The sequence below is a fragment of the Scylla paramamosain genome, chromosome 34 (assembly GCF_035594125.1).
Source record: "Scylla paramamosain isolate STU-SP2022 chromosome 34, ASM3559412v1, whole genome shotgun sequence".
NCBI classification, from domain to species: Eukaryota; Metazoa; Arthropoda; class Malacostraca; order Decapoda; family Portunidae; genus Scylla; species Scylla paramamosain.
The window spans coordinates 3275001-3287500 of record NC_087184.1 but is presented as its reverse complement, the minus strand read 5'-3'; the positions used below and the strand labels follow the sequence as shown (position 1 = coordinate 3287500).

At 46.9% G+C, this 12500-nt stretch overlaps 1 protein-coding gene across 1 annotated transcript in view; it reads right to left on the bottom strand.

The window, feature by feature from the left end:
• Window positions 1-12500, bottom strand: part of LOC135089906 (rap guanine nucleotide exchange factor 4-like) — a 197483-nt gene that overhangs the window by 56301 nt on the left and 128682 nt on the right. Inside the window, 2 exon segments of the mRNA XM_063986088.1 lie at window positions 153-1024; window positions 2846-2894. Of these exon segments, the coding sequence (XP_063842158.1) occupies window positions 153-1024; window positions 2846-2894 (921 nt within the window).

Genomic DNA, 12500 nt, shown 5'->3' with positions numbered 1-12500 from the left:
TATATAACAAAAATGCACACAAAAAAAAACACGAAAAAAAATAGACACAAAGACAGAGCCGTAAAAACCAGAGAGAGAGAGAGAGAGAGAGAGAGAGAGAGAGAGAGAGAGAGAGAGAGAGAGAGAGAGAGAGAGAGAGTCCGAGTCCTTACCTCCACGATGGGTACGGCGGCATTGCTGGGTGAGTCCAGGTCTTGGGACCGCTGGGGCTCCACTTGAGTCCTGCCCCGCCGCCCTTTGGCCCGCCTCCGCCCCTTGGTCCTGCTCTTCACCCCGCCCTCCCCGTTCACCACTCGGCTGGACCCTTTGCCCTCACTCATCTCCTCCTCCTCGTCTTCCTCGTCGTCATCCTCCTCATCCTCTTCCTCGTCCTCCTCATCCTCGTCCTCTCTGTCTATCCCCCTGAAGGTGACAGCGGGCGTGCTCTCCTCCTCCTCCTCGTCCTCCTCGGCTGTGTCTTGAGACTCGCAGCGGAGGCGGAGCACTGCGCTGCGAAGGCTGGACCGCCGCGGGCTGACGGAGGGGCTGTCGAAGCTGGCGGCGCGGGTGAGGCTGGGGCGGCGGGGCACTTCCCGGGTTGGGGTGCCGGGGATGGGGGACGACTTGGTGGGGGTGCCCCGCGGGGTGGAGTTACGGGAAGAGGAATCCCTGGAAGGCGACTCTGACTTGTTCCTCTCATGGGAGGGCGACCCGTAGGTGGAGTCTGAGCTCCTCTGCTGCGGCGACGAGGTGTCCCTGGACGGGGGCGGCGTGCCGCGGGGCGCCATGCTGAAGCCTTTGGGGAGTGTGCTGGAGGCGCGCGGCACTGATATGGAGCTGCTTCTCTGCTGGTGTGTGGCGGCGGGCTGCCTCACGGGGGAGGAGGAGGCGGCCCTGGTGGGCGAGTGGGCGGAGGCGCGGCGAGGCTGTTCCCTGCCCATGACAGGCTCCTTGGGCAGTTCCCTGGGCGTGCCTGACCGCCGCCGCCGGGACCCAACGCGCCGCCACAGCGCGCGGCCCTCGTCCAGCATAGATCCCGAGGAGGCTGCGGAGACACACACACATCAATTAGACATCTGCTGCCTTCTCTGCCTTACGTCACCAGTAAAGTCACGCTCAGAAGTCAACTAACCTGCCGCACTCAATGCAACATTTTTTTTTGGCGCCGTCCCTCAGGCTTAAGCCTCGAGTGTTGCTGACAGTCTCCTTACACAGCGACAACTGACAGACTGGCAGCAGGTCAGGGAATTAAGACTGAAGCACAACGCTAACCACATTGGCATTGAGTGTGGCAAGGTGACTGGTGGACATGACTGTACCTCACCTCACCTGTATCATCCCCACCTGTCTTCCTGCAACAGGTGCACGGCGCACCCCCTCGCCTCACCGCCTGGCTGTGACAGCTCTTTCGTACTGTAATAATCTTGTGTTTTGTCACGAGAGACGCTTCAAACAACTCCATCTGAACACACAAGCGCGCCGCAAATTTTAATTGCTCTACAAAAGTGATAAAACAATATAATCCCAATTTTGTCTTTAATACCACGACACAAAGACGCAGTAAAGGATTTCCGGGTATCACGACAAAAATAATAATAGTCTCCTGGAAACCTTAATACCTGCCACTGATGTACACAGAATTACGTTGTTTGCAGGGCAGAGATGATGATGATGATGATGATGATGATGATGATGATGATGATGATGATGATGATAATGATGATGATGATGGTGATGATGATGATAATAATGATAATAATAATAATAATAATAATAATAATAATAATAATAATAATAATAATAATAATAATGATAATAATAATAATAATAATAATAATAATAATAATAATAATAATAATAATAATAACAACAGCAGCAACAACAAGAACAATAATAACAATAATAATATCTCCTATTCCCTCACCATAATTAATTCAGAGATGTGCGTTGACAGGTACATCAACAAGACATATCAGGACTAACACTAACACGCAGTAGTAAACTAGGCAGTAAAAAATACAAGAAAGTGAGAAGATAAGTAGGATGCAGTGACGAAATGACGAGTGAGGATACCAATAAAAAGCAGGAAAAGAAGAAAGGAAAAGCGAGGAGGAGAACAGAGAGGAAATGTAAAGCGATAGAGAGACAGAGGAAAAGTGAAGTTAGGTCAGAAGTGTGCTCGAGATAAGTGGTAAAAGAGACGCGAAAGGAGAGAAGGCAAGGAATGTGAACGAGAGAAATCACGCTGAAAGAGGAGGAACAGAGAGAAGCAGGGAGAAAGGTGAGACAGATCTGAAGGCGGGACAAAAAGAAAGACAGAAGTTAAGAAGAAGGGTAAAACAAAGAGGAAAGAGGAACGAAAGCAGGACTAAGGCAAGGAAGGAAGAAAGGAGGGAAGGTGGGAGGAAAGAAAGAAGGAAGGATACGAGGAAAATTAAATATAAGCGAAGGAAGGATAGAGAGAAGGAAGCAAGAGGAGACAGAGATGAAAGAAAGACAGAGGGAAGGAAGAAGGGAAGGAGAAGGAAGGAAAGATAGGAGTAAGAGGAGATAAGGATAAAGGACGGACAGAGGGAAGGAAGAAAGAAGAGAAGGGGGAAGGAAGAAAGAAGGGGAGAAAAATAAAACAGAGATGGACGAGGGACAGAAAGAAGAAATAAAGAAAATAAGGAAGAAGGAGGAGAAGGAGATAAGGAAGGTAAGGAAGAAGAAAGAAAAGTTACCGATAGGAGAAAGAGGAGATACGATGCATGATAATGGGGAGAGGAAAGAAACAACGAGAGGAGAGAGAGAGAGAGAGAGGAGAGAGAGAGAGAGAGAGAGAGAGAGAGAGAGAGAGAGAGAGAGAGAGAGAGAGAGAGCTTACCGTCCTTCCTGGAGTTGTATAGCACGTCCTGCACAAACTCCTTATTTCTCTGCAACAAAAGAAAAAAAAAATTAGAACAAAACATTATTACAGAGACGAAAACTTCCATCTCTTACTTGGCCAAAGTGGAATTGCAACAAGCCACACGCGCGGAGGAGTGGGTTCTGATGCCCTGCGCGGCGACAAGGCTGAGAGCAGGCGCACCCTACGTACATTGACAGAAGTAGAGTAATCTGCTTTCATTGCCACTGTTTTGCTTTTTTTTCTTAGCCTTAATTCCTCCGGTGTGCTGACAGTCTCCTTACAAATCCTGACAATTGATAGCCCAGAGGACTTAATGATACGGGAAAACGCTAAACACAATGGGAATTATTAGTGAGCAATATTCGACCACCGACCAGGACTATGCAGCGCCATACGATGAATGAATAACACAAGACATCAGGATACACGAGGCAGTGGTGCACCAAAGGCAACACTCGAGCGTCACCTGAACTTGCTGGTTTCTAGAGCGAGGACTGATTCCGCACATGACAAGGGCGAGGACTTGATACTTAACAACCAAGAAAACAAGGAATTAGAATTACACAACTCACGACGAGACGCCACACTTCATTTCAGGACCTTACGTTATCTTGACCAACTTCCTCGAGCCTCAGCATCTCTCGTCAAGGAAAACTTAAATGCACTCTTGGGAACTTTTGCCTTGCGTGTTCACCTCTCAAAGCACACCTCACTCCTGCCTCAGAAGACGAGGAGCAAGGCCACACTTTGATGAAAGCAGGAACATAGAACGCCATTTTCACGAGGACGATGCATAGAAGCTCATACTCTTCAGTGCAAACACAATGCCTGTCAAGGAGGAACACAAAGCAACAAAAAGGATCGAGAAAAAGAAGAAAAAGCAGCAGCAGATCCGTTAGGCATTACATGTCTGTTTATGATAAGCGACACCACTTAACTATTTAAAAATGCAGGATAGTAAAGGTGAAAACGGTAAATCATGTCTCGTGAAATGAATATAGAAGTTGAAAAGGACCTAAGGAGGAGGATGAAAGGTTAATACAGCACCAAGCTTCATACCTGGCGAGGGGGAAGGTAATTAACATCCCACACCTGCCACACGCCGGTCCCTCATCGCTCAGGTAACCGTTCCTCCCTGCTCATTTCTGACAGGTGGGTAATCAAGTTAAGACACGGCAATTAAGAGCCACAGGTAACAGTAACACAGTTTTCTTGACTTTACGGATGTTACTGATAAGTTTACTGTTTCCCGAAGTTATGCCCTCTGGTTCTCAAGGTTATAATTGTTGGTGATAATTATGAATGCCTCGCTTGTTAACTGGTGTTTGCTACGCGTTGAGTTGAGGGACTTGATAGGAACACTGACTGATTGGTCTTCCTGGCTTATTGCTAGGCAGCTTTTATTAAGGAAAGACTGCTGGTGTTTAATGAAGAAGAGAGTAATGGCTTGTTTTGGTTTATTGGACAGTGTTGTGCATGTGTGTGTGTGTGTGTGTGTGTGTGTGTGTGTGTGTGTGTGTGTGTGTGTGTGTGTGTGTGTGTGTGTGTGTGTGTGCGCCAAAGAGGACCAATTTCTCGGTCCTTCGTACCTACACACACACACACACACAAACACACACACACACACACGTACCCATCATATCCAATTACAATTTTCAGGAACATCTCATATCTTTTCCCTGACTTTTCCTACTTCCAGCACAATATTTATCATAAATCCTCCAGGGCCAGGGTTTGGATCAACACGACAGCACGACAGCGGGACGACAGCACCACCACACCACTCCACTCTACCATCGCAGCACAAACTTGAAACACTCGACACAAACACTAAGTAAGCACCAGACAAACGCACACACTAATACGCCAGCCACAAACACACACGTACACAAGGTAAGCCACAAAAGAGGCAGACAATTACATCTTCCAAGGTAGCATCTCCACACTCATCTCCACTCTTCCTCCACCAGGCGACGTCAAAGAGAGACAGCATGGTGGAGAAACAGACAGGTCCTTCCTCCACGGGGCTGAGGCAGTGCAGGTCGTGGAGGTGGAGGTGTAGAAAACCTTTCTTTTACGTTGCCACTGCGTTACTGGAGACAGACGAGGCAACCGCTCAAAGCCTCCGTGACTTACCATCCCCTCAGCTGCTTACCTCGTGCCCTCTTAGTGGTTCAGTCCTCTGCTCCACTTCCCCCAACCTCCTCCACTATCTCATGTCCCCTTATTCCTCCACCAGCCCAATTTATGTCTCTTCCACCTTCTCCTATCCCCCTACACCTCCACCGCTGACCACTTCCACTTTTTTGCACCACTCCCTCCACCTCCTCCAACCTCCTCCACTATCTTATGTCCCTTTATGCTTCCACCAGTTCCTCCACCAGTTCCACTATCCATTCCACCTTCTAATGCTCCCCTTCACTTCTCCCAGGTCCTTTCCACTATCTCCTCTTGCCTCCTTATCACTCCACCAGTCCCTACACCTCCACTAACCCCTTCCACCTTCTCATGCACCTCTCCACCTTCCCCCATCTTACTTAATTCCCGTTCCCCACCACCTTCTTTAACCTTTGTCCACCTCATTAAGTATAAATACTGTCCCCTTCCACATTTTCCGATCTCCTCCACTTACCAATATCCCTTCAACCTACCTGTCTCTCATCCACAGCCTTCTATTCCCCTCCACCTCCACTTGCTCTCTGTCCACCTCAGCTCCACCCTCTCCTTGGGCTTTCCTCCTCCCTCCTGGCCACTAACTTACCAATTTCCTCCTACTCTCTCCACATCATTTCCTCCCTCTCCTCCCCAATCCCCAGCACTCATCCCTCCTTCCCCCTGCTCTTCACCCACTTCCCTCCCTTCTGTCGTGCCGTGCTAACCTAACCCCCCCTACTCCATCCCTTCCCCCGAGCTGTGACCGACACAAACAGCTGCGCTTCTCAAGACTCATGGCTAATCTAGGCCGTGGCGCAGTGACTCGGGAGGCGCACACACAGACAGACAGACGAATAGACAGACAAACAGACAGACAGACAGACGAACAGATAGACAGACAGGCAAGCAGACTAACACAGATTTAAAGCAGAACCCCACAGACTTGTCATGCTGCGTTCATTCCTACTTGGCTGGACCCGAGACATGGACCACCTCTTTCCTAACGTGACTCGGGACGCGCAGAGACACACAGACCCACACAGACTTGTAATATTGCATTCACACTCCTCCTCAGCGTGATTCAGAAGACAGAAAGACAGACAGACAGACAGACAGAAACACACACACACACACACACACACACACACACACACACACACACACACACACACACACACACACACACACACACACACACACACTTGTCATGCCGTGTTCAGTCTTACTTTGCAGGACACGGACCATTCCCATTTCCTCCTGTTCCTTCCGACAACACGCCATTTCTTTCCATTTCGCTATTTTGCTCATCCATATCCGGTTGCTTCCTTTTCCAACTGTTTTATTTATTTTATTTTTTTTTTTAGAATGTGACTTCGCAGATCTAATATTGTGTGCAGACTAGCTTGGCGGGACATACACGGCCTCTTTCCTCTCCTGTTCCATTATCACAGCATCCTCCCCCCCCCCGCCCCCAACCCTCCCATCCTGGTCCTCTTCCATTTAATAATTCACAATTCTAAAAGCGACTTACTGACTTGATAATATTACGCATTCAGACTAACTTGGCGGGATATATATATGGCCTCTTTCCCCCTCCCCCACCACCCCCTGTCCCATTTCCACCGCATCCATTCGCATTCCATTTCTGTCCCCACTTGGTAACGCCCGGTTCGAAAAATGTTTTAGTTATTTAACATCATTCAGACTAACTTGGCGGAAAAGGGTTTATAATATCGCCTCCTTCTCTTCCCGTCCCTTAAAAAAAAAAGGTAAATAAATAAAATAAACGAGAAAAATCAGTAATATAAATGAATAAAATAAATCAATGAATAGAATAGAAAAAAAAAACATCAAATAAATAGATAAACAGATAAAATAGATCTCTTTCCAGCACAACCTGGCTATTCCCTGTCCACGCCCCGCCACATCCAAGGCCAGCAGGATGAGTCTACCTATTGTCACAACGGCGATCCAATTACCTGCATCACTCTCCAGCTGCAGGTTACTCATCAAAGCTGCATCTGACCACCTCGCTGCCAAAGCCCTTCCTCCAAACTGACGCATCCACAACTCCAGCCTCCCTCCCCTTGACTCTTGCCTCCAATTCCTGCCTCGCTTCCCTGACTCCTGACTCGTGCCCCTTGCTTCCAGTCTCTTTCTCCCTGACTCCTGCAACCAACTCCACCTTTCCTCCCTCCTGACTCGTGCACCTAATTCCTGCCTCCCTCCCCTTGACTCTTGCACCCAATTCTTTTCTTTTCTTTTTTTTTTTTTTTTTGATGTAAGAGGAGCACCGGGCAAAAAAAAAAAAAAAAAAGGCCCATTGAGGTGCCGGTCCCCGAACAGAGTCGAAAGCGGTAGTCAAAAATTACAGGATAAGTGCCTTGAAACCTCCCTCTTGAAAGAGTTCAAGTCATAGGAAGGTGGAAATACAGAAGCAGGCAGGGAATTCCAGGGTTTACCAGAGAAAAGGATGAATGACTGAGAATACTGGTTAACTCTTGCATTAGAAAGAAGGACAGAATAGGGGTGAGAGAAAGAAGAAAGTCTTGTGCAGCGAGGCCGCGGGAGGAGGAGAGGCATGCAGTTAGCAAGATCAGAAGAGCAGTTAGCATGAAAATAGCGATAGAAAATAGCAAGAGATAGAAAGAGGCTGAAGACAGTCATTTAGACGAGAGAACTTGATAAGACGAAAAGCTTTTCATTCCACCCTGTCTAAAAGAGCGGTATGAATGGAACACCCAATTACATGTGAAACATACTCCATACATGGACAGATAAGTACAGAGTTAGCAGCGCGGGGGGTGGGGGGTGAGAAAAACTGGCTGAGACGACTCAGGACACCTAACTCCATGGAAGCTGTTTTAGCTAGAGATGAGATGTGAAGTTTCCAGTTTAGATTATAAGTAAAGGACAGACTGAGAATGCTCAGTGTAGAAGAGGGGGACAGTTGAGTGTCACTGAAGAAGAGGGAATTGTTGTCTGGAAGGTTGTGTCGAATTGATAGATGGAGGAATTGAGTTTTTGAGGCATTGAACAATACTAAGTTTGCTTTGCCTCAATCAGAAATTTTAGAGAGATGAGAAGTCAGACGTTCTGTGGCTTCTGTGAACTGTTTACTTCCTGAAGGGTTGGGCGTCTAAGCAGGTTACTCATCAAAGCTGCATCTGACCACCTCACTGCCGACCTCCTTCCTCAAAACTGCTCATTCCACAACTCCAACTTCCCTCCCCTGACTAGGCCCCAAAATTCCAGCCTCTCTCCCCCCTGACTCGTGCCCCCGACTCCAGAATACCTCCCCCTGACTCGTGCCTCCCAGTCTCCTGACTCACTGAGGCCACAAAGTTACGTACAGGTAGCATTACTTTCATTTAGTCAGCTGAACTCTATCCCCTTGGCGAAGAAAAGTAAAACAAATAAATAAAATAAAATTAAATCAATAAAATAAATTAATAAATATAAACAAATTGGGCTCTCATTTATAATCCGCATCATTGTATTGGCAATTTTTTACGCCGGATGCCCTTCCTGACGCAACCCTCCCCATTTATCCGAGCTTGGCTGGGAAGCTTGGCTGGGAAGAACAGAAGGAGCTGCATTGTGTGTTTATAGATCTAGAAAAGGCTTACGATCGGGTGCCGAGAGAAGAGCTGTGGTATTGCATGAGGTGCTCGGAGTGGCAGAGAAGTATGTGAAGGTGGTGAAGGACATGTACGAAAACAGCGTAGCAGCAGTAAGGTGTGCTGCAGGAATGACGGAGGGTTTCGGAGTGGAGGTGGGACTGCACTAGGGATCGGCTTTGAGCCCCTTCCTGTCTGCAGTAGTGAAGGACAGACTGACTGATGAGGTCAGACAGGAATCCCCACGAACTATGATGCTCGCAGACGACGTAGTGATCTGTTGCGAAAACCGGGAAGAAGTGGAGACAGAGTTAGAGAGGTGGAGATATGCACTGGAGAGAAGGGGATTGAAAGTGAGCAGGACCAAGACTGAGTACATGTGTCTCAACGGAGGTGATGGGGAGACAATAAAGCTACAAGGTGTGCAAATGACAAAGGTTGACGAATTTAGATATTTGGGGTCCACGGTCCAGAGTAATAGAGACTGTGGTAGGGAGGTAAAGAAGAGAGTGCAAGCGGGATGGAATGGGTGGAGGAAGACGGCAGCAGTGACATGTGACAGAAAGGTTTCCCAAGAACTAAGGGAAAGATTTATAAAACAGTGGTGAGACCCGCCATGCTGTACGGTATGGAAACAGTACCACTAACTAAAAAGCAGGAAGCGGAGTTGGAAGTATTGGAATTGAAGATGTTGCGATTTGCTCTTGGAGTGACGAGGATGGATAAAATCAGAAATGATTACATCAGAGGAACAACACACGTACGTCGGTTTTGAGGACAAAGCAAGGGAGGCTAGGCTGAGGTGGTTTGGACATGTCAGGAGGCGTGACGAGGGGGATGTGGGGAGGAGGATGCTGGACATGGATCTACCTGGCAGGAGGAGGAGAGGGAGACCAAAGAGAAGGTTTATGGATGCTGTGAAGGGAGACATGCAAGTGGTGGGCGTGACAGAGGAAGGCGCAGAAGATCGAGCGCAATGGAGAAGAGTGATCCGCTGTGGCGACCGCTAAATGGGAGCAGCCGAAAGAAGAAGAAATATAAATAAATAAATGAAAAAGTAAATAATAAAAAATAATAGATGTATGAATAAATAAACTGCCGTGGTGCAGTGGGAACCGCGCGCGCTTTGAGGACCGAGGGATCCTTAAGCACACAGATTCGAATCCTTGCCACGGTAGGAAGGGCATCCACTCGCGGTAACGGTTCCCAAATGCCATATCCGAAGTCCTTAGGAGGCACCGTCCTGGCCCTGATAGACTACTAGAAAAACAGGACGTCAAACCGAAAAAAAAAAAAAGAATCATAAAAAAAACATAAATAAATAGAAACTTTCCTTGCAGGGTATTGTGACGGGAGTTTATGGTACAAAACACTTCGTTGTCATAAACAGAAGAGTGTAGTTCTCTTGTTTTACTTCTGAAAATAATGACGACACCGAGTAAATGATACAAACAACTTTTCACCTCACCAGTTCCGCCTTGTCAGGGTGCGTGGCGCCACTCAGCCCCGCCCCTCGTCACGTGTGTCCCTGTGTGTGCATTTACCATTTCTGCTTTCCTTCTTTTTATTTGTTAATATTTTACAATAGAACACTGTGCTATTGGGTCATGTGACTTTAAGTGAAAACAAAAAAGGGAAGTTGTCTTTTCGCAATGCCGCACAATACTGTCAGGAGAGAGAGAGAGAGAGAGAGAGAGAGAGAGAGAGAGAGAGAGAGAGAGAGAGAGAGAGAGAGAGAGAGAGAGAGAGAGAGAGAGAGAGAGAGAGAGAGTGCAAACAAAAGTGTTTACGGCATTTGAAACAAGTAGAAACCTCGGCACGTTATTTGTTCTCCGCATTTCACAGGTGAGTGTTCTGACTATCGCCTTACAAAATGACAACGTGCACTGCCACTGACACCAGGCGTCCCACTTACTGTAAGTGTGCCAGGAAGTGGAAACAGAACCAGGAATCCTAAGTCATGCGTCAGTCAGATCGATAAAATGGGATTTCCTGCCTAAGCGTATTCACGAAAATTGTAGATTGATATCGTGGACAGAAACTGTATTAACCCATACAAGTTTTCTTTTTCATGAAGCATAAGTAAGACGATAAATAATTTGCAAATGTCAACAGGCCTACTACATATCGGCTCTGAGAATTTGCTATAGACCTGGTTTAGGTTATGCAGACAACATTTGCGCTGTAGGTTGTCTGTATCAGCACAAAGGCATAGGCTGCATGAAGTCCGCTGCTTGTTTTGCTACTTGAAACTCGTGTAATTGGAGTTACTATTTGTATATCCACGCTTTCCCGCATCTTAAAAGTCCTCTCGTACAAGACATCCATATTAAAGTTGTCATCAAAAACATTTTATCTGATTTTCCTCTTTACGTCTGTACTTGCTAATCTTTCAACTAACTGCTGATATTATGAATTCCTATAAACATCAGAGCGAAAACAACAGTGGAAAGAGACAGAAAATTAAAGATATCCAGTTGATGTTTATATCGTGAGAAATACACGTGGCTCAACTTGGAGCCCTCCTTGCAGCGAGGGGCGTGTCAGCGGCCAGCAAGGACGCTAGTGAGCAGAACCAATGCAAGTGAAACGAAACAAGCCACTCTTGCTCAATATTACTGGCATGTGACACCTAAGCTCCTCCTCTTCAGACGCGGCACTGGTGTTGCATTTCCATCTTATGTTCCGAATGAGTTTTTCTTTTTCTATTTCACATATTTATTACAGGTGAAGGTCAAGAGAGCCACAGGTGTAATGAGGCGAGTTTACTCCCGATTAGGCTCCCTAAACAACCTCGCCTTAACACCCGCGTCTCTCTCTCTCTCTCTCTCTCCTCTCTCTCTCTCTCTCTCTCTCTCTCTCTCTCTCTCTCTCTCTCTCTTTTAAGTAGGAGGGACACTGGCCAAGGGCAACAAAATTCCACATAAAAAAAAAAAAGCCCACTGAAATGCCAGTCCCATAAAAGGGTCAAAGCAGTAGTCAAAAATTGATGAATAAGTGTCTTGAAACCTCCCTCTTGAAGGAATTCAAGTCATAGGAAGGTGGAAATACAGAAGCAGGCAGGGAGTTCTTGACTTCCATGCTTAATTCATATCACCGTTTCATCATATTATTATTTCTATCCATTTACTTCTTACATGCCACTTAACACTGCTCTTTCACTGCTAGTACTCGTTAGATGTCCTCCTCCCAGCCATCTCCCTCGACAAGGCCACGTCAGCGCTGTACAAAGGCTGTTACATGTAGAGCAAAACAAAGTACATCCCGACTATATCATTCAGTGCAAGGCTTGTCCAATATTCTTGTCACCACACGTTTACCACACTAGTATTTGACGTCCAGGTATTTTTCTGTGCTAATTTCCTTCCCCCATCATCTCGTCCTCCTCCTCCTCCTTTCTCCTTATTAGGAAGTGATTTAACAGGAGTCATGTTCTCCAATGCTCCTTCGATAATAAAGGTCAATGAGAGAGAGAGAGAGAGAGAGAGAGAGAGAGAGAGAGAGAGAGAGAGAGAGAGAGAGAGAGAGAGAGAGAGAGAGAGAGAGAGAGAGAGAGAGAGAGAGAGAGAGAGAGAGAGAGAGAGAGAGAGAGAGAGAGAGAGAGAGAGAGAGAGAGAGAGAGAGAGAGAGAGAGAGAGAGAGAGAGAGAGAGAGAGAGAGAGAGAGAGAGAGAACATAAGAAGAACATAAGAAATAAGGGAAGCTGCAAGAAGCGACCAGGCTTACACGTGGCAGTCCCTGTATGAAACACACCTACCTATTTCCATCTGCTATCCCCATCCATAAACTTGTCTAATCTTCTCTTAAAGCTCTCTAGTGTCCTAGCACTAACTACATTGATTACTGAGTCCGTTCCA